Source organism: Cynocephalus volans, chromosome 2 (assembly GCF_027409185.1).
Source record: "Cynocephalus volans isolate mCynVol1 chromosome 2, mCynVol1.pri, whole genome shotgun sequence".
Taxonomy (NCBI): Eukaryota; Metazoa; Chordata; class Mammalia; order Dermoptera; family Cynocephalidae; genus Cynocephalus; species Cynocephalus volans.
Genome location: NC_084461.1, coordinates 132726160 through 132749927, shown reverse-complemented (window position 1 = coordinate 132749927; position 23768 = coordinate 132726160). Strand labels below are relative to the sequence as shown.

Sequence of the window (23768 nt, the reverse complement as noted above, 5' to 3'; positions counted from 1 at the left end):
AAGCAACCAACTAATTCTCCAGATTCTGCAGCAGACACCAGTAGGTCTCCTCTAATTTAATTCAATTCTGATACTATCTACCTGCAGATAGCATCAGGTCTCACAGGTGGAGGGCTTAGTCCCACAAAACTGCCCTCCCCCACCCCACCAACTTCTGATGCTAATCGCAAGCCCCAGGTCATTTTACCTGTGCTTCTGTCGACCAGCCACGAATTGGGTTGTTCCAACAATCCCTTCTTTGAGTTTGATTAATTTGCTAGGGCGGCTCACAGAACTCAGGGAAACACTTTACTTATATTAACTGGTTTATTGTAAAGGATATTACAAAGGACACAGATAAAGAGGCAAGGCATGTGGGAGGGGGTGTGGAGCTTCCATTCCCTCTCCGGGTGCGCCCCTCTCCAGGAACCTCCTCCTATTCAGCTATCTGGAAGATCTCCAAACCTTGTCCTTTTGGGGTTTTATGGAACCTTAATTAAGTAGGCATGATTGATTAAATCACTGGCTATTGGTGATTAACTTAACTTTCAGCCCCTCTACCCTCTCTGGAGGTTAAGTATGGGACTGAAAGTCCCAACCCTCTGATATTGTCTTGATCTTTCCTGAGACCGGCCCCCATCCTGAAGCTACCTAGGGGCTGCCAGCAATCAATCAACTCTTAGCATATGGAAAGACATTTATTACTTCGGAAATTCCAAGGATTTTAGGACTTGCATGGCAGGAAGTGAGAGTGAAGACCAAATATATGTTTCACAATATCACACACCCTAACTTCTCTTTTGGTTCAGTCAGAGCCACTTGGTCACTATGGAGACCCCCATTTGTGCTACTGACTGGCTGCCTACTCTTGGGCATGTCTCTTCCCCCAAGGCCCCTTGGTAGTGGCTTCAGAAGGACCCCATATTAGCCAGCTTCCCCCAGGCTCAGGCTGGCCCTGCCCCAGACTCCAACCCCTCCCCTTGGGGGGTCATGGCTTTGTTTTCTTCTAAAGACCCAAGATTTCCAAACTCTGTGGTTGCCTTGCCTAGCTAAAAGGGGAAGAAGAGGATCAGCCCAAGGAAGAGGAGGAGGAGGAAGAGGAAAACAAGACAGACAGCCAGTGCTGTGGAGAGGAACGTGTGCCCCGCGGTCCTGATCCCTGAGGAGCTTGCAGCTGGTTGCTCCGTCCCTACCCACCCTCCAGCCCTGCATCAGCCTGCCGCTTCCCCACTGAGGCCATGGGCCCAGGGGCTCTGCTGGTCCTGCTGGTGGCCACAGCTTGGCTTGGTAAGAGCAGAACTGGGGGCTCTGGTGAGAGTGTGATGAAGAGGGCCCCTGTGAAAGGACTTTGAGAGTCCCTACTCTGTGCTACCGTCTCCCCAGCACTGGACTGCAGGTTTGTGGGTATCTGCTTTAGAGAGAGGTAATGGAGGAAAAGGAGGGTGTGCATGGGGTGGAACTAGCTGGCCAGGGCTGTGGATCTGTTCCAGCTCAGCCATTGACTCACTGTATGTCCTGAACAAGTCCCTGATACTCTTAGGGCATCAGCGCTCACATCTATTCAATGACAGGTGCTGGGGGCAGTGATGGACTAGACTAGATCAATGCTTTTCAAACTTTAATGTGCATACAAATTACCTGCAGATCTTGTTACAGTACAGATTCTGACTCAGTAGGTCTCAGGTGCAATCTGTGATTCTGCATTTCTAAGAAGCCCCTAGGAGATACCCATGCTGCTGATCCAGACCTGCACTGAGTGGGGAGGCCGTGGACAGCCCCTGATGTGATTCGATAATTCTAGGCAGGACCTGACTGAGAGAGGCTTGAAGGGGCAGTAGTCCTTCCTTGGGAGGCTTGGGTAGGAGGTCAAGAAGGGAGGGAGAGACAAGAAGTTGAACCTCCCTGGACCAGGGCTCAAGAGAGGGGAGTTTGGGGAAAGAGAGGTACAGGGCTAGAGGTACAGCCAGAGCCCTCATAGACACAGGCTGCCGGATGTCAGGAGGTCCCCAGGCCGTAGCAGTTGCTGCCAAATCTCCATCTAGGAGGATGTCTGATTAGAGGTGAAGGGCTGGTGTGCTTGGCTTGATGGCCCAACATGGTTTATATTTTCTTGCCTGATGATTTGGAGGGGCCTTGGCGGAGGATGGGGATTGGTGAGGACAGCCTCACTCTGGCCTCCCACAGGAGGACCTGGGGAGTTGGCACATCTGATCCCTGGTGAGGAGATGACCTGCTAAAGGCCTTTTTTTGGCCCAGTCGATCCCACTGGGCATGAGTGTTCTTTACTGATGCATAATTTACACACAGTAGGAAGCACAGATTCCTAAACAGTTCAGTGAGACTTGACAAATGCACACGCCTGTGTGCCCACCATCCCTGTTAGGAAAAGAGACTGCTCCCTTCACCCCAGAAAGTTCCGTGGGTTTGATCTTACTGACTTGTCCCATCCTCATGCCTGGAACCTGCTTGTGAGACACTGTGTGTGTGTGTGTGTGTGTGTGTGTGTGTGTTTGTGTGTGTGCGCACAGGTGCAGGTGCGTGCGTGCGTGCGTGCATGGGGGGGGGATGGGATTGTCCAGTGTCCAGCCCCAGGGAAAGGAAGAGATGGGGACAGGGAGCTGGAAACCTAAGTTTTCAGCCCAACGGACCAGGGGTGAGTGAATGGGGGGCTCCTTGAGGGGCTCGGAATGATGTCAGGGCACCCAGAAACAGGGGGAGGCTCACTTCTCCCCATCACTGCATTGAGATCCTGGGCTGAGGAGGAGCTGTATCCCAGAATGTGTGCTGGGGGAGAGGACCGGGGATAGGGGCACATCCTAGCAGCAGATGATGGAGGTCTGTCAGGCAAGTGGGAGGGGGTGGGAAGGTTTAGGGTCTGGGGAGAATTTGGGAGCTAGATGAGAAAGGTGAAGAATGGACATGTGCAGAGGGGACCTTGGTCAGTCATTCAGCCCATACTCCCCACCCTGGGGAGGATCGGCTGAGCAGGCTTCCCCCCCACCCCCAAACTAGCCAAGCCAGCAGGGGGAAGTTGGCAACGGAAGTTGAGAGTGTCAGCCTTGTCCTGCATGAATATCTGGGACAACAGGATAAGACAAAATGGGACAGATGCCTCTCCCTGACCACATTTCCAGAAGGCCACAGCAGGGGCTAGAGGGACTGGCTGGGGGAGGGGAAAGCAGAAGCCTCCTGTGGGACGAGGCAGGTGCAAAAAAGGAACACAGCGCAGAATAACAGAATGCAAGACTGGGGGATGTTACAGTCACAGCCCATGACTTTTCAAGGTTAAAATCTTTATAGATATCAGAGTATCAGACCCAGAAAGGACACTAGGAGTGTAGCAATTGAAGCAGTAGCCCAGGGCAGGAGCAGTGACAGAGCGTGTGGCTGCAGGTCATCTCATGGAATCAGCAGACCTCTCTCTCCGGGCTGGAACTGGGATTATTCCCACGAGCAGAAGCATAGCCTGAGGCTCAGAGAGGTGAAGCAACCCATCCAGCTGGTAAGGGGAGCATCAAGTTCCAAACCCCAGTTGGTGTAAGCCCATACCTCAAGCTGTTTCTTGCAATAAAAACCCAGCCTAGGGTCTCTGCATGGCTGCAGCAGTGATAGAGCAGCAGCAGCTCTGTTGAGATTTGCCAAAAGCTTGCTAGAAATGACACTTGTCCTTCTTCCTGGTGGTCATGCTACATAGGAAGGCTACAACCCCAGGGGTCAGGCTTGGCATTATTCACAGTTCACGCAATCCTTTCTGCTGATGAGAAGCTCAGGGAAAGAGGCTAAACCTTTTCTTGTTTTTGGTGTCTGGCCAGTACAGGGATCGAATCCTGGACCTTGGTGTTACCAGCATCACGTTCTAACCAACTGAGCTAACCCACCAGCCCTAGACATTCCTTGTGGGTACAAAATCAAAACAAAAATTAAAACATCCTGAAATCATTTGAGAGAAAAAACCTTTCCAATTCTGGGCTCAATGGTGTGGGTGGGAGTAGGGGGAATACACATTTACGGGGCGTTTGTAGAGAACAGAAGGGAAGCCCTAAATTCACCCAAAGCCCTCGGGGCTGGCCAGGGGCTGTGCCCACGTCACCAGGCATAGAGAAGGATAGAACGGAGGGGTTGGGCTCGCCAGGGTCGGCCAGTGGTCAGGGGCAGAGCCAGGCTGCTCAGCCCAGCAGATGGTACTCCCTCTCTTGGGGTCTCTCGCCACCTGGAGGTGGGCAGTGGCCAGGAGGGCCGAGAAGCAGAACTGAGAACATGCCTGGTAGAAGGTCCAAAGGCTAAGCTGAAACTGGGGGCTGAGCTGCACGCCCGCAATGTGTTTCCGCCCATGCAGTCCGGTGGGCGCCTGGCAGCCCCTCCAAGCCTTGAATCAGTTCTCACTTCCCTCCTTCTCCCCTATTTTAGGCTGTGGAAAAATGCTGACACTGCAGAGGCAACGGGCCTACTTCCTGGAAGGCCTGATAGGGGTTTCAAGTTCTCTTTTCTCCTTCAAGAAAATTTTCCTTAAAAGAGATTGGCTCCCCAGTAAACACAGCATGCTGGGGTGTAGGGTGGGCAGCTGCGGGTAGACCAGATAATAGACATAATGGCTAGCCTTTATTGAATATTTATTTGGTGGTGACAGATAATGTGTCAAAGTCTTTCCATGCATTTAAACCACCTAACATGCTGATGATGGGTACAATTATTGTCCCCGTTTTACAGGTGGGGAGACTGAGGCACAGAGCCTCTGAGACATCCCACTGTACTGCAGACCAGGTGTTCAGTGGTGGGAATGTGCCCAACAGGAGACTTGGAATGTCTCTCATTCTGCTGGGCTAAGATCCCACATCCCTTTTCTTCTTCCCGGTATGAGTTAAGTAAGAGGACTTGGCCATGAACATTCTGTTCATTTGTTTCTTCATTTGCTTGTTTGAGCTCTGCTTTGAACCAGGCCCTGGACTTGGTGGTAGGGATACAGCCCACTTTGTACACAGGGTTGAAGGAGTCCACTTCCGGGGAGAGGAATGACACAATCACAGCCAGGAAGACTGAGGCAGGAGGCTGGAGGGACCTCAGTGGGACGGAGGCCTGGGTGGGAGGCCAAGAAAGCTCCTAGCTCCCTTTCTCTGAGGAGGGGTGTCCTGGACATCAGAGATATCAATTCATGCCTGAACAGGTTTGGGTTTGGGAGCTGAGCAAATGATCACAGGGGTAGGAGCTTGTTCAAGGTGACCTTAAGCAAGCACCAGCCCTGCCAGGGTATCACCCATCTCAGAATCAGGGGACGGCCTGGGGGGCACACCCCAGGCCTCATTTCTGTCTGCCATCCCCCCAACACCCCACTAGGTCAAGGGGTCCCGGTGTTAGAGCCCAGCAGCCCTGAGCTGGTTGTGGAGCCGGGTGCAACGGTGACCCTGAGATGTGTGGGCAATGGCAGTATGGAATGGGATGGTCCCACCTCCCCCAACTGGACCCTGGACTCTGATGCCACCAGCAGCATCCTGACCATGAACAACGCCACCTTCCAAAACACGGGAACTTATCGCTGCACTGAGCCTGGAGACCCCAAGGGGGCAAGTGCCACCATCCACCTCTATGTCAAAGGTGAGGATTCTGAGCCCCCTTCCTAGAGGCCTGGCCCAGCAGGCCCCACTATAATGGACAGGAGAGAGAGAGGTGGACCTAATATTAACAATCACCGTAAACCATTTCCACATTTATTGAGTGCTGACCATGAACAAGTACCTGTGGCAGCGCTTCTAATTTAGTGTAGTCCTCACAATAACCCTATGAGGTAGGTTCTATGATTATGCCCATTTTCTGAGGCTCAGAGGGGTTGAGCCATTTACCCAAGGTCACACAGCATCAAGTAGTGGGACTGGACTGGAGCCCAGGTGTATTGACTCAGAGCCCCCTTCCTGGAGCATCAGCTGAACGGCCCTGGTATGGTGTGATCCCGGGCAAGTGTTCAGCCTCTCTAAGCTTCCCTGTCACCAAAGTCTGGGTACCTCTTGGCCCAGCAAAGGGAGGTCTGTTGTAACGCTGCGTCCCCCTCCACCCCAGACCCTGTCCGGCCCTGGAATGTGCTAGCAAAGGAGGTGACGGTATTCGAGGGTCAGGATGCACTGCTGCCCTGCCTGCTCACCGACCCAGCACTGGAGGCGGGTGTCTCGCTGGTGCGCGAGCGCAGACGGCCTGTCAGGCGCCAAACCAACTACTCCTTCTCGCCCTTGCGTGGCTTCACCATACACAAGGCCCAGTTCATTGAGAGCGGGGACTACCAATGCAGCGCCCTGGTGGGTGGCAGGATGGTGACATCCATCAGCATCCGGCTCAAAGTGCAAAAAGGTATGTGGAAGGCAGGGATGGAGAGCTGGCAGTCATGCAGGTGGTGGCTGGGGATCTGGACTGATGGGAGGTAACAGGATGTCCCCCTCCTTTCACTTCTTTCTTCCATTCATTCCACAATCATCTATGGGGTAAGATGGGCTAGGTGTGCTGGGGGCAGGGAGACAGGCCACATGCAAGTGAGTGACTCAATGGGCAAGATGATCTCAGATCATTAGATATGCACAAAAAACATCAAACAAGGTAACTGAACAAAGAGTGGGGGGTTGAGGGGAGACTTTGAGCTGAAATGTCAATGATGTAAAGCAGGAGGCGGCTGTGCAAAGATCTGCTTCAGCAGAAGAAACACAAGTACAGAGTGGTGAGGTGAGAACGGCTCTGAATGTTCTGGAATGCAAGGAGGGCTGAAGCTCCCCCACCCCTCAGACGTGGACTTCTCCCTTGGTGCCAGCCTGGGTCCTGGGTCCTGGGCAGTGAGGGAGGGGTGGTGAGCCAAGAGACAGGAGGTGGTGGTGGGCTCCTGGGACAGCGCTCGCTGTGGGTGGGGGGATGGGGGTAGTCCCACTCCACTGGGATGGCGGATGGGATTCTGGCTTCTGGGAGGACTGGTGGAAGCAAGGAGGGCCCCAGACTCAGGACCTGGGCTTGAGACAGGGGTCAGTCCCCATAACGAGGCCAGGGTCAGAGTGGAGTGTCTGGGATACCCCTGGGATCTGAGGCCCAGGAGGTTCAAGGATCCCAGCTATGTGGGCAGAGGAAGCCATCAGGACTCTTTCCTGGCACTTCATCCTGCAGGGCCCTAGGCTGGCTAAGAGCTGAGAGTCCTGCCCTAATTCTGCCATGGCCCCCTTGGTGACCTTGAGTGAGTCCTTTAATGTCTCTGGGCCTTGGGAAACTAGATTAGATCCTCTTTCAATGACAGTAACAGGTACAAATATTAATTCAATGCCTGCTATGTGTCAGGCACTGTGCTAGCTTCAGGGGTATTGCCCTCATGGATTTGACATTCTACTGGAAAGACAGAATAGGAAGAAAGTAAATATAAATTGTGATGGACAAGAAACCAAGCTGGAGGAAGCTGGGGGAGGGAGGGCGGTGGTGAGGCTAATTCAGCTAAGCTGGTCACGGAAGGCCTCTCGGAGGAATTTTTGAGCTAAAGATCTGAAAGATGAGAGCAGCCACCCATTCAAAGCGTGGGGGAGAAAGCATCCCAGGAGGGAAAGGTGAGCGTGATGGCCTGCCAGCGGGAAAGAAGGACAGTGTGGTGGCAGTGCCATGACCAAGGGCAGCAGGAGTGAGGGTGTCAGCAGCAGGACGGGGGTGTGGGGAAGACTTTGGCTTTCATTCTGAGAGTGATGGGAAACCACCAAATGTTTACACAGGACAGTGGCATGATTCCATTTATATTTTTAAAAGGTCGCTTGGGCTGCTGTGAGGAGTCTTGGTTGTAGGGGGTCCGGGGGAGGCAGGGCCTTTGAGGTGGCTGCTGCAGGAGTCTAGAGCAGAGAATGGTGGTGGCACTGGGAGGGGTGGTGGTGATGGAGAAAGTGGACTTTCTGAGGTCTGTTTAGGAGCTAGGACTTGCTGTGGGGGATATTGAGACCTCAAGTTTGCCTCCCAGGATTTGGGATGGGAGAATGGTGGGGACACTGGCCTGTAGCCTGGCCCACAGCAGGGGGCAGAAGGACACCTTTGGCCTAGGTGCTCAGGGGTCTTTCCCTGGCCTCAGTCCTCCCAGGGCCCCCAGACTTGACACTGGAGCCTGCAGAGCTGGTACGGATTCGAGGGGAATCTGCCCGGATTGTGTGCTCAGCCAGCAATGTTGATGTCAACTTTAATGTCTTCCTTCAACGTGGAGACACCAAGGTCAGTCCCAAGGGGGGACAGCAAGGTGAAGTCTGCCCATCCCCCCAGCACACCTGGTCCCACAGGTGGAGTCCCTGGCCCCACTCTGAACTGGCTCCCTGGGCTAACAACACAGCCCAGGCCCAGAGAGGGGAGTGGACTCACCCAAGATCTTCCTGCCAGTCAGTAGCTGATGCAGAACCAGGACTCAGGCCCATGCTGCTGAATCTAATGGGGGTGGTGGGGGAGGCTGTACTCTCCTCCATTGACCCATGAACTTTGCCCCAGACTGCAGATAAGAGCCAGATGTGAGCTCACTTCTGATTTAGCAAGGGGTTCCTAGGCCACCTTTAAAGCCCGGGGATATATGGACTATTTCAGGAAGATTTGGGGAGAGAGGGAGGGAGTATTCCCTCCCCTCCCACTGTGCCTACAGTGTGCCAGGCACAGCCCTAAGCCTGCAAGCACGTCTTGCAAGCATATCTCATTTACTCTTCACTACAACCTTAGGGCAGGGGGCCAGTATTAGTCCCATTTTACAGATGAAGAAACTGAGGTTCAGAGCTCAGTTCCTTACCCAAGGGCAGGCTGATAGGAATCCTTAAAAGCTGAGGATCTGAACCCAGATCTTTCTAATGCCTAAACAACCTTGGTGTACCATCTTCGTTCCTTCTGGCTGCAGCTCACAATCCCTCAGCAATCCGACTTCTGTGATAACCGCTACCAAAAAGTCCTGACCCTCGACCTCGATCATGTAGGCTTCCAAGATGCCGGCAACTACTCCTGTGTGGCCACCAATGCCCGGGGCGCCCACTCCACCTCCATGGTCTTCCGGGTGGTAGGTGAGCATCAGGGTGGTGGGGAGTGGTAGGAGGGACCCCAGGGGAGGGCGCGCAGGAGGGGTTTGAGAAGGAGGAAGCTGATGGCAAGGAAGGAGACGCTGTTACGAATACCTCCTCCGTTTATCCTGGGCCCGGCTGGGGAGCCATGTCTCTGGGAGCCTTCCCAGATCCTCTCCCAGGACCCCCTCTCCCGCCTTGGAGCTCCTACAATGCATTGCTGCATTTTGCTTTAGCACCATTTTTCCTGTTTGGGGATTGGTGTCCAGTAGCTCCCTACTGCACTTTGTGTGTTCACTCATTCACCTGTTCCTTCATGCCTGGGGCCCTCATGTCACATGGACACATGAACAGACAGTGGTCACCCAGTGTGATGCTGGGGAAGCTAGGGGTGTCGTGGTAGCACCAAGGACTCCCCCAATCCAGGCTCAGAGGAAGAGTGCTCTAAGCTGGGAGAGGAAGAATGAAGGTGGGTTAGTTGGGCAGAAGGATGGGAGAGGAAAGGGAACAGCACTCTGGCAGAGGGAACAGCATATGCAAGGCCTGAAGGCAAAGAGCACAGAGTATTTGAGGCACTAAAGAACTTGACAATGGCAGGGATGTGGAGTGAGTGGCGTGAAAAATGGTCCCGGGGGGGAGGATTGGAAGCCAGATGGTAAAGGAACCTTAGAGTGAGTGAGTAGTTTGCATTTTATACCATTGGATGGTCACTGAAGATTTGAAAGAAGAGTGTGATGGGATCAGATTGCACAGAGTGGGCATTAAGTAGTGGTCAGAAGCACACACTCCTTGGCAACGTTCCAACCTGGCTCTGCCAATGACTAACAGGTTGCTTACCCTCTCCATGCCTCAGTTTCCCTATCTTCAAAATAGGGATATTTACAATAACTGCCTTCATATATCCATGAAGTACTTAGAACAGGGTCTGGCACAGAGTAAACACTACCTACGTGTGCGTTAGGAGATGTTATCTGAGAAGGCTCAGTTTGACGCTGTGTAAATCAGATGGGAGACTGGAGGCTGGAGAACAGGCTGGAGATGGCCGGTGGAGGGTGCTGGACCACAGTAGGGCTTGTGCAAGAGTCTGTTATGTAGAACGATTTAGGAGGGATAACCAGCAAGAATTGCTGGCTGCTGAGATGAAGGAATGAAGAAGAGAGAGGAGCTAAAGATGACCCTCAAGTCTGTGGCCAGGGTGATTGGGTGGGGGGCGTGACAGTCACTGGACTGGGAATCCCAAAGCAAAGTGGGAGTTCCTCTGGGTGGTGGCAGGCTCTGAGTCATTTCTGTCCGGCCATGCCTCATGTGTTAAAGGTCACAGGAGAAAGAAGGAGGAGCGGAGGGGAGGCATGGAATCCACTGGTCTCAGAGCGCAGGAAGTACACTAGACTTGCAGTAGGACATGAGCTCTGCTGCAAGACCCGTCTGTGCTGGGAGCTTTGCAGGTAAAGGGAAGAGGAGCAAAAGCACAGAGAATTGTCCCCAGTCATGGCTTCTAATCCTGTCTGGTTTCTAGTGCTCACATAGAATAGTCACTCAATAAATGTTTGTGTTCATTTACATTTTTGGCCAGAGACTCTTCTAGGTGCTGAGGATACAGCCACAAATGAATCGATACAACACCCCCTGCACTCATGAAGCTTGTGTTCTAGCTGGGAGAAGACAAAATAAATGATAAAAAAAGCAAATAAGTTGTATAGCATTTGCAGTTTAAAATAGGGTGGTCATCAAGGAAGATCTCACTGGGAAGGTGACATTTGAGCGAAGATTCGAAGTTGGGGAAGGTGGAAGCCACACACACATTATGGAGAAGAGAGCTGCAGGCAGGGTGAACAGCAATGCTCTTAAGGCAGAACTGTTCCTTGCTGCGTTCAAAGAATGAGTTGGCCAGCGTTGCTGGGGTGGAGAGAGCGAGAGGCAGAGCAGTGCAAGATGAAGACAGAGAGGCAAATGGGAAGTGCGATAGGGCTTGCAGGCCAATGTAAGGACTTGGGCTTTTCCTCTTGACAGAGATGGGGAGTCATTGGAGGGTTTGAGCAGAAGAGTGACATGATCAGACTTGAATGGAACAAGATTTAACAGGGATTTCAGTGCTTTGTTGAGGACTCTCTGTATGGAGACAAGGGTAGATACAGGGGGACAAATTAGGAGTTACAGCAGTGGTCCACGCTAGAGGTCATCACCTCTAGTGGCTTGACTAGAGCGGTAATGGTGGAGGTAGTGGGAAGTGGTTGGAGTTTGGATGGATGGATGGATGAGTGGATGAGTGGCTAAGAGAGAAGAAGGAGGAGCAGGAGGAGAAGGAGGAGCAGGAGGAGAAGGAGGAGCAGGAGGAGGAGGAAGGCGGCAGTGATGACCAAATCTTTGCCCCTAAAAGTGCACAGACCAGTTGGAGATAAAAGACAGTGAGCCACCCAAAAGGAGAAGCAGATGCATGAGGCAGTGTGGATGTGGTGCCTAATGAGTATGCAGTCTGGAAGGGCCACAGGAGTCAAGAGGAATGGAAGCTTGCTATGGCCTGGAGTAGTGAGTGGAGACTCCCTGACGGGGGTGAGTCCCGAAGGATGAGGAGGCTCTGAATAGAGGAGAAGAAGAGGATGGGGTTCCCGGTGGAGGAAATGGCTTTAGCAAAACCTCCAAGGTGGAGTGACTCTGGTGTGTTCAGGGACATTAGGAGACCCCGATAAGTGGAGCATCGAGCGTTTGTATAGGAAGAGGGGAGATGGCTGGATGAGTGTAGTGAGACCTGTTTTGACTGAGAGCCTTGAATGTCAAGAGTCGTGGAAGCAATGGGGAGCCACCGGGGGCCTTTGAGCAGGCACATGACAGGGGGGAAGAATGAATTTTAGATTTCATAGAATTGAGTAAGGAGAGGAGCCCTCAGAGTTTCATCTAGTGCAGGGCTTTTTGCAGAGCCCTGGGTTTTTTTAAGAAGGCATCTCAGGGACTCCCGTAGAGGTGTGGAGAGGCTGAGTGAGTGGGGGTTCTCGCCACAGCTCCTTTGCCTGACATTCAACTAGAGCAGCTTAATTTTAATTCGTGCAAGATCTTACTAGAAGAAACTAGTCAGGACTCTTTCAAGTTTAAGTAACAGAAACCAACTCAAACTGGCTTCACCAAAGTAAGATTTTTTTGTCCTTATAGTTAAAAAGCCCACGGATATCAGCTTCAGGAACAGTTGGTCCAGGTGTTCAAATGATGTGAGCAAGAATCTATTTTTCCCCAACTCTCAGCTCTACTTTTTTCTTTGGGGCTTAGCCATGAGGAAGGATTTCCCCTTGTGGGGCCCCTAGCAGCACCAAGGTTGGCAACCCCAATGAAATGAGGACTTCTCTTTTCTCAGAGTTTCAACAAAAATCATGTAATTGAGTATATGAACTCATGGGCTTATGTGCCTAATCTAAACCATCACTGATCCAGAGGGGACAGATTATCCTTATTGACTAGCATGGTGTTACATGTGGAAACCACATTGACTGAACTGTTACCAGAAGAAGAGAAACAGATGAGGGCATGTGAAAAAAAACCAGACCTTTTTTTTTTTTACCACTGAAAATTTTTCAAAAAGTTAGAAAATTGCAGATGTGTTCAATTTCTTCATTATACAAATTAGGAACTAGAGGCACAAAGTGGGGCAGGAATTTGCCCTGGTTCTCCCAGAGAGTCTGTGAGGATAGAGGTTGAACCCTGGACTTCTGAGGTGGATGGTGAGAAGAGAGAGCCAGAGGGCAAGTTGGGGTGGGGCTGGGGACTGTGTGCCTGGAATATAGGAGGTGCCAGGGACTGGGTCAATAGGTGGATGATCAAACGAACAAATAAACCAGGACATCTTCTCACTAATGCCAAATCTCCATGTGTTCTGCTTTCCAGAGAGTGCCTATTTGAACTTGACCTCTGAGCAGAACCTCCTCCAGGAGGTGACCGTGGGTGAGAAGCTCAACCTCAAAGTCAAGGTGGAGGCCTACCCAGGCCTGCAAGCTTTTAACTGGACCTACCTGGGACCCTTCTCTGACCACCAGCCCATCCTTGATTTTGTCACCATCAAAGAAACATACAGGTACCACCTGTCAACTCTGGTCTGCATAGCCTCACAGCCAGTAATCAGGATACTTGGGTCAAGTCTCTATCTTCCTGCATGACTCTTCCCCTTTCTGGGTCTCATTTTCCCTGACTACATGGAACCCCAATGTCAGTCATCTGTGTTTGAGATTGGATCAAATTGTCTTACCCCTCTGTCCCATGTTTTTGGGAAATCTAGTGCCCTCCTGAAGAATGGTAGTGCCCTACCATTTCTTAGGGGTGTGCATTCTCATGGTCCTTCAAGAACTCTCAGTCTCATTCATTCTCCTCTTTCATGGCCAATTCAAATGTAGAAAACAACCCCACCCCCATGATTTCCACTCATAGACACACTCCTAATGATGACTGCACAAGGTGTCTGCCACATACACAGGTATGGGAGTAGAGGGAATTAACATCGCACAATCACAGCTACATCAAGGTTCTTTAAAGGCCTGTGGGTAACCCTCCTGAGAACTCCTTATTAGCCCAAAACTCATCTCATACATTGCAATTTGACTCCATGCTCTCTCTTCTCTCATCTCTCTATTCCCAGAATCCTGTGTAATCTACAGACACATTTTAGAAATTTCTTTTTCCTGTCTCCTTATGGACTATGTTCTCAGAGTCCTACTTTCCCATTCAAAGTGGCCTAACCAGGTAGTTTCTAAACAAGAAAGTTTCCTCCCTAAGAGGAATACTGATACCAGGTATTAAAATAATTGTTTCTTACCCTGTTCTACTAGAGTGAGAGAGTGTGGTGTGATCAAGGACAGGAAATATGTGGTGTGCACGCCATGCTTCCCCCCCACACTCATAACAGACATCCCTAATCCACTTTTTTATTTTTTGGAAATAAATCCAAATTTGTTCATTTATCTATACATTCAAAAGCTGTTTTGATGGATATCTATTATGAGCTCGGCACTTTGCTAGAAGTTTTTTTTTCAAGTTTATTTTTTATTAGCATATTCGTTATTACAAATCATACTCATGCTCCCCTTCCCTCTCCCCCTCTCCTCTTCACCCTTCCCCTTCCCCCCTAAGAACTGTAGATTTGTCCTCTCTATCTGATAGATTAACTGTTCCTCTGTGGGTTTGTTGCCTAGATGATCTGTCCAGTACTGAGACAGGTGTAATCAAGTCCTCCCCTATTATTGTAAAGCTGATGCTTCCTCTATTACTCTGGAGTGTACTTTGTGGAGAAAGAGGACCTCTTTTTTTCTGGTCCCTGCTGATACCTCTTCTTGTGTCAATGCAGTTGAGAGTCTGGTGTGCCATCTGCATGGTGGCTGTGACTGCTGCTACAGAAACTAGCTGCTTTTGTGGCCGCCATGGCTATTATGGTGGCTATGGTGGGCTACCCATGCAGAAATGGTGTTTTTGGTGTGCTCTTTACCTGGTTGCAGCTGGGTCTGGCTTCCCCCGACTCCATGCCTCAGGACCCCAGTGGAGCCTCGAGACAGTGGCAGCAGCTTGCTTAGTTGCCCGTAATCCACTTTCCTGCCATCTTCCCTGAAGAGCCTAGATAGACCCTCAGAGTCCTCAGCGCAGGCTCCAGGCACTATTTCCAGCATTGTTGGCTCATGAGAGTTGGTTCCTGTTTGCCATCCCTGGGTTAGTTAATCCCTTAGACATCTTCCAACTCCCAAACTCTCTGGGTTCCCATTCTAGTTCCTGAGGCCCCAACCTCATTGACTTGCAATCTTGCTTGTTGGTGGGCAGAGCAGTAAGTTCTTCTCTTGTCTTCATCTTCCTCCTCTCAGTTCCCTTTTGGTCTTTTCTGACCAGGGTTTCTATCTTCTCCGCATCTCAAGCAGAAGTTCTGAATCTTCAATCTGTAGACCCCTGACAGTGAGTCCATGGATAGGTTTCAGGGATCAACAAGCAACGGAGACATTGTAGGAAGGAACCATGAGATCCCCTGAAACACAGCAGTCTGGGGCCATTCAACACAGGGCAGAGAAGCCTGGGTACCAAACAGCCACTGAATTTTAGCTTGTGTGATGAATGTATTTATAATGGCCCATGTGAGTCAACCAAAAAGTTAAATTCTTTTCAGTTGAACGGGTAGATGTTAGTTATCTCAAAATTGTCATGTGATGCTCACTTCAGCAGCACATGCACTAAAATTGGAACAATACAGAGAAAATTAGAATGGCCCCTGTGCAAGGATGACACACAAATTCATGAAATGTTCCATATTTTAAAAAAAGAAAAAAAAAAACCTCACATGTATAAAGGAGTTCCGTATGCCTGAGGTCAGGCAGAATGAGACTGCCTTTTGAATACCATGGATTTTAGTCTCCTAGTGGTTGCAGACATTTTCCGAGCAAGAACTAGTAATTTGGTATTATTTATTTCTTAAACATTTATTCATTACTTAAATAATACATGTTAATTATGGACAAATTATAAAATAGAGATTAAGAAAACAATATAATGAAAGATTACCTGGAAACAGCCAAGGATAACTTTTGTTGTTAGCATTTGCTTCCAGGCCTTTTCTGTAATAAAGGCCACCATTAAATTGAGTGCCTACATTGTCAGGTTCTGGGTCAAGCACCCTAAATACATATCTCTTTAATCCTCAGGCCAAGGCTGTGAATTAATAACCATCAGTATCGCCCTTACAGCAAAGGAAGAAGAGGATCAGAGAGGTCAAGTACTCTTCTAAGGTCACACAGCCAGGAAATGGCCACACCTGGACTTGACCCCCGGTCTCTGTAGCAACACAGCTTAGAACCTGGGGCCCTACATCCTGCCTCTTGTCCTTCTCACAGTCCCTCTTGGCAGGGTTGGTGCTTTAGGGATTTACAGCAGGGATTGCTGCTCTTGTAAAAGCTTAGTCCAGTGACAGTGGTGAAAGTAGGGAGCCTGTGATGTGCCTCTCAGTACCTTACAGACATCACCTCCACTAAACCTCAGGAAAAAAAACACTTTCAGAGAAGAAAACCAATTAAGGAAATAGGGTTGGCAGTTTTCTCCTGTCTCAGTGGCACCCCACTTGGGAACCTGGCACAGCCAAGGCCTTTGTGCCCTGGACAGTTGACCAAAAATAAAACTAATTCCATTAAGGTTGTTGTCTGAGCCTGCTGTCCTTGCAGGGGCCATCCCAGGCAGGAGCTCACCAAGACCATCTGCACTTCTTCTGCAGGTATACCTCTACCCTCTCCCTGCCTCGCCTGAAGCCCTCTGAGGCTGGCCACTACTCCTTCCTGGCCAGAAACACCAGAGGCTGGAGTGCTCTGACCTTTGAGCTCACCCTTCGATGTGAGTGACGGGGCAGGGGTTGGGGCAGGGTGCCCAGGGCTGCCCTGGGACATGGGCTTGATGGGGGTGGGGGTATACTAGGAGAGATTGCGGGAGAGCAGGCTCAGTGCTGGGTGGTCAGGAGAGGGGACTCAGGGCCTCTGGGGCCGATCCCTCCTTCCTCTGCTCCTCCTTTCCTCCTCAGACCCTCCAGAGGTAAGCGTCACGTGGACCCTCATCAATGGCTCTGTTGCCCTCTTATGTGATGCCACTGGGTACCCCCGGCCCAACGTGACATGGCTGCAGTGCAGGGGCCACACTGATAGGTAGGTGGGCTCTGCTTACCTCCCTCACCCAGCCTGAGGGACTGGGGCAGGGGCTGGGCACCCCATGAGTGCGAGGGGCATGCCGGTGCTGGGGACACCAAAACTCTGAGCCACATTCTGCTCTTTCCAGATGTGATGAGGCCCAAGTGCTGCAGGTCTGGGAGGACTCTCACCTCGAGGTCCTGAGCCAGGAGCCCTTCCACAAGGTGACGGTCCAGAGCCTGCTGACCATTGGGACCTTACAGCAGAACACCACCTACGAGTGCAGGGCCCACAACAGCGTGGGGAACAGCTCCCACTCCATCAAGCCCACCTCTGTAGGTGAGCCTCACCCCTTCCCCGCCAGGCCAGGACAGGAAGGGGGCCTGGAAAATTCCCCCCCTTACCCCCTGACCCAGGAGCTAGGGCCAGAGGTTGTATTTGGAGCAGATCCCAGCAGTATAGTCTTCCACCTCTCTGGTTCGACTCCAGGCATCTCCTGACCAACAGGTGTCCTGAGGCAGTGAGGTGGGGAAGTCTAGAACCCTGCGGGACTGAAGCTGATGGGGAAGAAGAGCAGAGGGGAAGCAGATATGAGGTCCAGAGAGAAAGCAGCCTGAAGCAAGCACACCTAATCTGGCCCCTCTGCTCTTATCTCTGCTCTTTAACTCATGCATTAGTTCACAAGTATGTATTTGGTATGCACACTGTGTACTGGGCACCTGCCTGGTGCAGAGGACCCATGCCTTCGTGGAGCTTAGAGTGTGGTGAGGGAGACAGGCAATGAATAAGGAAACACAGTCCACCCCCAGCCGTGACAACCTTCACCATCTCTCCCCAACTCCCCTCCTGCCTCGAGACACAGTGCTATCTATTCAGGGCCACTGTGCAAGAGGACTGGCCCTGTGCACTAGTGCAGGCTGCATCTACAGAGGGAGGGGTGCCTTTCTCTGCTTTGCACAAAGGCTCCATGTGGGTTCTCTGATTCTCTGAGGCCCACAACACCCTCAGGTCTTCAACCACCAGGTTCAGCACTCACTGTGCACCAGACCCTGGCGAGGCCCTCTGGGCCCAGAGAGGATAGAGTGGGCCCCTGGCCTCAGCCTGGTTCAGAGGTGGTCACTCATGTACCCCAGCTGCTGGTCTTGGAGCAACTGCTACCAGGGCCCAGCTCCAGACACAGCTGCCTGTGGCTGCTCTCAGCCTTGGTGGTTGTATGTTATAATAAAGCCAACATCTTATTGAATGCTTCCACTGTGCCAGGCATTGTGCTAAGCTCATTATAGGCATTATCTTAATTAACTCTCACAACTCCAGGAGATAAGTACTATTTCCTTCCCATTTAGGGGATGATAAAGCTGAGGCTTTGGGAGAAGTCACAAGTTTGAGGTCACACACCTCCTCCGGGGCAGAGTTAGATTTGACTTCAAACCTAAACTCCAGATCTGGGCAAGGGGATGGAAATTATGTCCTTCGAAACACATTGACAGAACTAGGGTTATAAATCTGGGGAAGAGAAGACCCAGGGGCCATGAGCCTGGGTTTCAGACCCTTTGAAGGGCTGCATGGTTCCTAAGGGCACCTGGGGACACTGCAGGGGAAACACAGGGGGATGGGCAGATCTCAGTGTAGCCTCTAGAAGGCCTTTCTGACTGAGCGTCCCAGAGGTGGAGGTAGTAAGACCCCTGTCACTGGGGGTGTGGACACAAACAACGGCTGGGCACTAGGCCTGGGCACTCCTACAGAGGAGCATCTTGCACTGGCAGGGGGTGGGATGGCATGACCTGAGGGGTTGTCCCACCCTCAGCCACAGGAGGCTGTGATTCTGGACAGGGGCTGGGCATGAGTAGTGACAGAGAGGCTGTCCTCCCTGTCTGTATCTGGGGGAGGCAATGCTTCATTCAGTCAACAAGCATTTATTGAGCTCCCACTGTGTTCCAGTCAGTGTGCTGGCCTGATCCAAGTGGGGGGAGGGGCTCAGAGGCCTCCTCTGCCTGCTCACTCCTCTGTCCTGCCCCTTCAAGGAAGCTACACTCAGCTCCCTGACGAGTCCCTGTTCACACCGGTGGTGGTTGCTTGCATGTCCGTCATGGCCTTGCTGCTGCTGCTTCTCCTGTTGCTTTTGTACAAGTACAAGCAGGTGAGTCAGATTCAGAGCCAGATTAGGAGCCTGAGCGGGGCAGAAGGTGCCTGAGTGAGGCAGATTCAGGGATGGTGTCACCAGGCTGCATGGTCCACCCTTCGGTTCCTACTCACTCATTCAATCTGTCAGTCATTCAGCTAACAGCTCTTTAGTGGGTGCCTACTGTCTGTCAACATGAGCAAGGTACTGGGTGGCCTCTGGAGCTCTGCTCTAGTAGGGTTTACTCTCTAGCGTAAGAGATGATTGCTAATCAAATAGCCATGAAAGCAAGGGTGCCGATGACTGCACAAAAGGTGCTCTGGAGAAGAACGGGATTCTGGGAGAGCATCCTGTCCTGGCCTGGGGGCTCCAAGGCACCCACCATGCAGCAGATGAGATAGGCACACACAGAGGACATCCCTGGGGCCAGGCCTGTGTCTCACACTCAGGTAGCATGTGGTCTAGAGAAGAGAGACCTGTGATCATCAACATCCTCTTCACTAATATCAGTATAAATCAGAGCTGCCATTTATTGCACGTCACACATTTAGTGTGCTGCCTGTCACTTTGACTGCTTAAGTGGTAGTGGTTTTAGGGGAGTTTTTATGAAGCGTGTTACCTATGTCATCTCATTGAATGTCCTCAGCAACCATGGTATGCAGAGAGTATTACTAACCCCATTTTACAGAGCTGGGAGCTGAGGTTCTGAGAGGTGGAGACAGGTGCCCTGGTCTACAGCTGGTCAAGGGCACAGTCTGTTTTTTAACCTTGAGGGGACTAACTCCAAAGCTATGTTTTCATTTTTATTATTTTTTAAAATTTTTGTAAATTTTTTATTTTTGTTGGCACTGGCTAGTACGGGGATCTGAACCCAAGACCTTGGTGTTATAAGGCTATGCTCCAACCAACCGAGCTAATTGGCCAGCCTGATGTTTTTAGTTATTAAGTGAAACATCAAATCATCTTATTTTACTCTCACAACGACCTGGAGGAAGGGAGTGTAATAGTGGGCATTTTACCCGTGAGGAAACTGAGGCTCAGCAAGGTTAAAGAACCTGTCCAAAAAAGAAAAAGAAAAATTGTTTTAAAAAAGGACCCACTCAACAGGCTGAGGGGTGAGATTGATACTGGATCCCAGGTGCCTCACACACCTGAGCATAGGGCCCCCACTACCTGGCGTAGCTGCCTCCCAGCACAAAAGACCATGTCCACTGTGATCAGATGCTGAGAGGGTCAGGCCAGAGGACTGTGGGAGTTCAGATGTGGAGGAAGGGAGATTGCTTGGAGGAGGTGCCTTGGCATTGGTGGGACGGGCCTTGGAGGATGGGGCATGCAGCAGGGGGGACGAGACTCAGGGAAAGGGTATCGTGGGGGGGGGGCGGTGCTGGGAGGGCAGTGTGTGCAAAGTGCAGATGAGGGGAAGACAAGGTGAGTTCCCGAAATGTTGGTGCTTGGAAAAGGAGGCAGAGGAGGGTAGGGCTGGTGGTTGGACTCCATCCTGTAGGGAGTGACGTGATTAAGGGGTGAATAACCCACCGTGTGCCCCCTTTGCTGCCTTTTCTTCCCCACACCCACCTTAGGGGTTTTGTAAGAAGAGGACTCGGAGTTGGCAAGGGGGTGGGATGTGGGGTGGGGTAGGGGCGCTGGGGAATCTCTTTGCTCATGCCAGCACCCAGCATGAGAAGGCAGCTCCAAGTGCCGACCCCAAGAAAACAGGCCCCAAGTCAAGACCCCAGGAACCTAGGCTTAGCTCTGACACTGTTTTGCCATGTGACCTTGGTTACTCACTATCCTCTTTGGGCCTCAGTTTTCCCTCATGTACAACGGGACTGGCTGACCTTTAGCAACCCTTCCTCCTCTGACATTCCACGAGCCTATTGATATTTTAGTGTAAGAGTCAGGGGCTGAGAGTTCAGTGAATCTGGGTCCAAATCCTGTCTCTGCCAGTCTCTGGCTTTGGATGATGGGAAAGTTGATGTCTCTAAGCCTCTCTTTCCCCATCCATAAGATGGGGTTAACAGTGGTGGCCACCCCAAGTTGCCATGAGGCTTCTGTGGCATAGTGCATGTGGAGGATGAAGCAGGGTGCTGGTGCAGGCAGTGCTCAGTGATGGACACTGCACACCCTCGTCCCAGGGGGAAGTGGACTGGGGAACTAAAGTTAGCTCCTGCATCTTGGGATTGGAGGGGTGTCTGAGGTTGGGCATCTCCTTGACTACATATCTGAAGTGGTTGTCACCCACCTCCAGGGACAGGGCCTTACTCACTCTCATGGCCACACGTTCCTTCTCTGAGCAACTCTGACTTTTGCAAAGTTCTTCCTTATATGGAACTGACAACTGCCTCCCAGGGCCCCACAGAGCTGCTCCTCAGCCAGGATAGCCCTAAGGGATTCCAGAGAAGGGCCCAGTTTCTCCTGCAATCCTTTCTGCCTCGGGCTGACCAGCGCCCCCATGGCTGTGGTTTAGAGACACCTTATCTTTTCTCCATGGAACCATTTTTGGAAGATGTACTCTCAGTCACTTCCTCATTTCCCATCCAAGAAATTCAGCTGCCCCCTTATCCCACCCAAAGCCAAGAGAAGATGACTTGAAGCCTCAGGCTACCCTCTTCCCCAACACCCATTCACGCACCCTTTATCTCCCCCAAGTTGAGGTGTCCAACCATGGGACAAGACTCCGAGGATCAAGCTGGTCATTCTCCTGCCTCAGAATCCAGTCCTCTCTGCCTTACCCCATGAGATTCTGAGTGAGCGAGTCCCCTTTACTGGGGACTTTGCCTGTCCTGTCCTCACTGCCCAGACCTGAGGAAGGGGGCAGCCCTGTCTGTAGGGAGGGTTGTTTTTGCCTCAGGGCTGAGTCACCCCCTTTCTGTCCCCCAGAGAGACCACAGGGGGCCAAAGGGGAAGAGAAAAAGGCAGGCGTCAGCGGGCTGTGAGGAGGAGGCGGGGGAGGGCAGGCTGGGGAGGCTGCTGAAAGACCAGGATTTGGGGGCTGCCATGAGCTCTGAGGATGGACAGGAGGGTCCCCCAAAGTTTCCAGTGGGAATTGCTCAGGTTTCCACCCTCTCGTGATGGGGAACATCTGTCTGCCGAGAACCAGCAGGCCTGGATGGAGGGCAGCCAGGGCTGTGAGGTCTCTATTACCCTTTGGATCTCCCACAGGCAAGTCAGGGTGAGCAGAGGGCTTAGCCTTGATGCCAGGGATAAATGAGATGACGCCATTGAGTATCTACCCAGTGCCCTGCTCCCAGGACATGCTCAATAAGTACTTGCTGCCATCATTACAACTGCCAGTACTGTTACTAGGATATCTGACCTTGCATGAATACTTCTCCCTCTGGGTAGAAACCCTGGGGCCATGCATGGCCCTGTTCCAGGAATGGCACAGGTACCCTGGGAGGTGCATGAGCAGAGCTGATATTCCTGAGGCAGGCAGGAGATAGCTCGGTCCTCCTCCATGGTCAGAGATTCCAGCTAAATAACCTCTTCCTACTTTGATCCCCCTCCCTTTCAACAACATCCCCTGCCCTGTTGTGGGTGGGGAGGGGGCTGACTCAGCCCAGCTGCAGAAGGAAAGTGGAAGGAGAAGTGGTGAGGAGAAAAACAGCCCTGGCCACAGAGGTTTCTGGAGATGGAAGTGGCCAGGAGAAGTCAAAGAATCCCCTCCTTGCTGTCGCTGTCTGTTGGGTTGGGAAGGCACCCACATGCAGGATTCGAATCCTCAGAGACTCAGGAAGTTCCTTCCTACATCCCGGTTCAGACTCTCCTCCCACACCATAACAAGGATGTTCTTAAGGGCATCTGTAGTCTGCCCTCCTGAATCCGAGCCCGAAAGATCTTCCTTATGTCTAACTGCAGTCTTTTCTCCCCAGCTGCCATCTGGAAGTCCTTCCCTATGGCTGTCTGGAATCTTTTCTCTTGACCTGGCAAGGCTTGTGGCCATAGGCCACCCTCCTCTTCAACACCTGTTCACATTACCCTTTAGCTCCCCTAGCTGGGGTGCCCAGGGAAGGAGCCCGGCTGCTAATCATAGCTGAGCTGGTCCTCATCCCCAAGGCCTGACCGGAAAGAGTTGGACTGCTGACCCAAGGCCTCAGTGTCCTCCACCACCCCAGCCCAGCTTCCACTTTGCCCCTAAACTTGGTATTCCATCAGCAATTCTCATGGGTAACTCTTGGCATGATGCCCCCTGTGCAGCTGCCCTCTGGGCAGGAAAAAAGGAGGCAGCTGCTCCTTTTACCCAGACTCCAGTTCTGCCCTGGTTGGCTGGATGGTATAGCACGGAAAGCCTGACAAGGAAGTCAGGTCTTTTCAAAGGTCCTGGCTGTCCATAAGCTCTCAATCTAATGGGGAGGATCAGTCTCTCTCTGTCTCACAATATAAAGTTGGCTACTCACCTGCCTCAAACTCACAGGGCTTCTCACTGTAGTTAGAAAGAATCCTCAAGATAGCACTGCCTATGGAACCTCCCCCTGACCTCCCTCAAATGCTCCAGCACTCTTGGGTACTGTGCCTGGAAAATTCTTCTGATGGTCACATGGCTAGATCCTCAAGGACATTCCCTGACTTATCTCACATGACACCCATCACTCTCTATCCCATTACTCTGCTTTATTTTCTTCACAGCACTATTTGAAAATTTCCCACATATATGTTTTGAGTTTAATGCCTCTGTTAGCCACTAGAATGCAAATTTTAAGGGGGCAGGGACTTTGTCTTGTTCAGTGCTCAATCAACAGTGTCTGACACCAATAGGTGCTCAGTAAAATATTTGGATGAGACTATTATTCACCCTTAAAAAGGAAGGGAATTCTGACACATGCTACAACATGAATGAACCTTGAAAACATTTATGCTAAGTGAAATAAGACAGTCATAAAATACAAATATTGTATAATTCCACTTATATGGAATACCTAGAGCAGTAAAATTCATAGAAACAGAAAGAATAGTGGTTGCCAGTGGCTGGGTAGAGAGGGCATGGGGATTGTTCTCTAACGGGTATAGAGTTTCAGTTTTGCAAGATGGAAAGAG

General features: G+C 51.4%; 1 protein-coding gene and 1 non-coding gene across 2 annotated transcripts in view; both read left to right on the top strand.

The window, feature by feature from the left end:
- Positions 1 to 1214: 1214 nt before the first annotated feature.
- Positions 1215 to 23768, top strand: part of CSF1R (colony stimulating factor 1 receptor) — a 30552-nt gene continuing 7998 nt past the window's right edge. The window contains exons 1-10 of the mRNA XM_063085141.1: positions 1215 to 1266; positions 5311 to 5568; positions 6028 to 6312; positions 8042 to 8178; positions 8840 to 8999; positions 12867 to 13053; positions 16213 to 16328; positions 16513 to 16633; positions 16764 to 16954; positions 18637 to 18752. Of these exons, the coding sequence (XP_062941211.1) occupies positions 1218 to 1266; positions 5311 to 5568; positions 6028 to 6312; positions 8042 to 8178; positions 8840 to 8999; positions 12867 to 13053; positions 16213 to 16328; positions 16513 to 16633; positions 16764 to 16954; positions 18637 to 18752 (1620 nt within the window). The 5' untranslated portion in view covers positions 1215 to 1217. The remainder of the gene's footprint in view (positions 1267 to 5310; positions 5569 to 6027; positions 6313 to 8041; positions 8179 to 8839; positions 9000 to 12866; positions 13054 to 16212; positions 16329 to 16512; positions 16634 to 16763; positions 16955 to 18636; positions 18753 to 23768) is intronic.
- LOC134371299 (U6 spliceosomal RNA) lies at positions 15158 to 15264 on the top strand. The gene has a single exon (XR_010022740.1). It is a non-coding gene; the product is annotated as a U6 spliceosomal RNA (small nuclear RNA).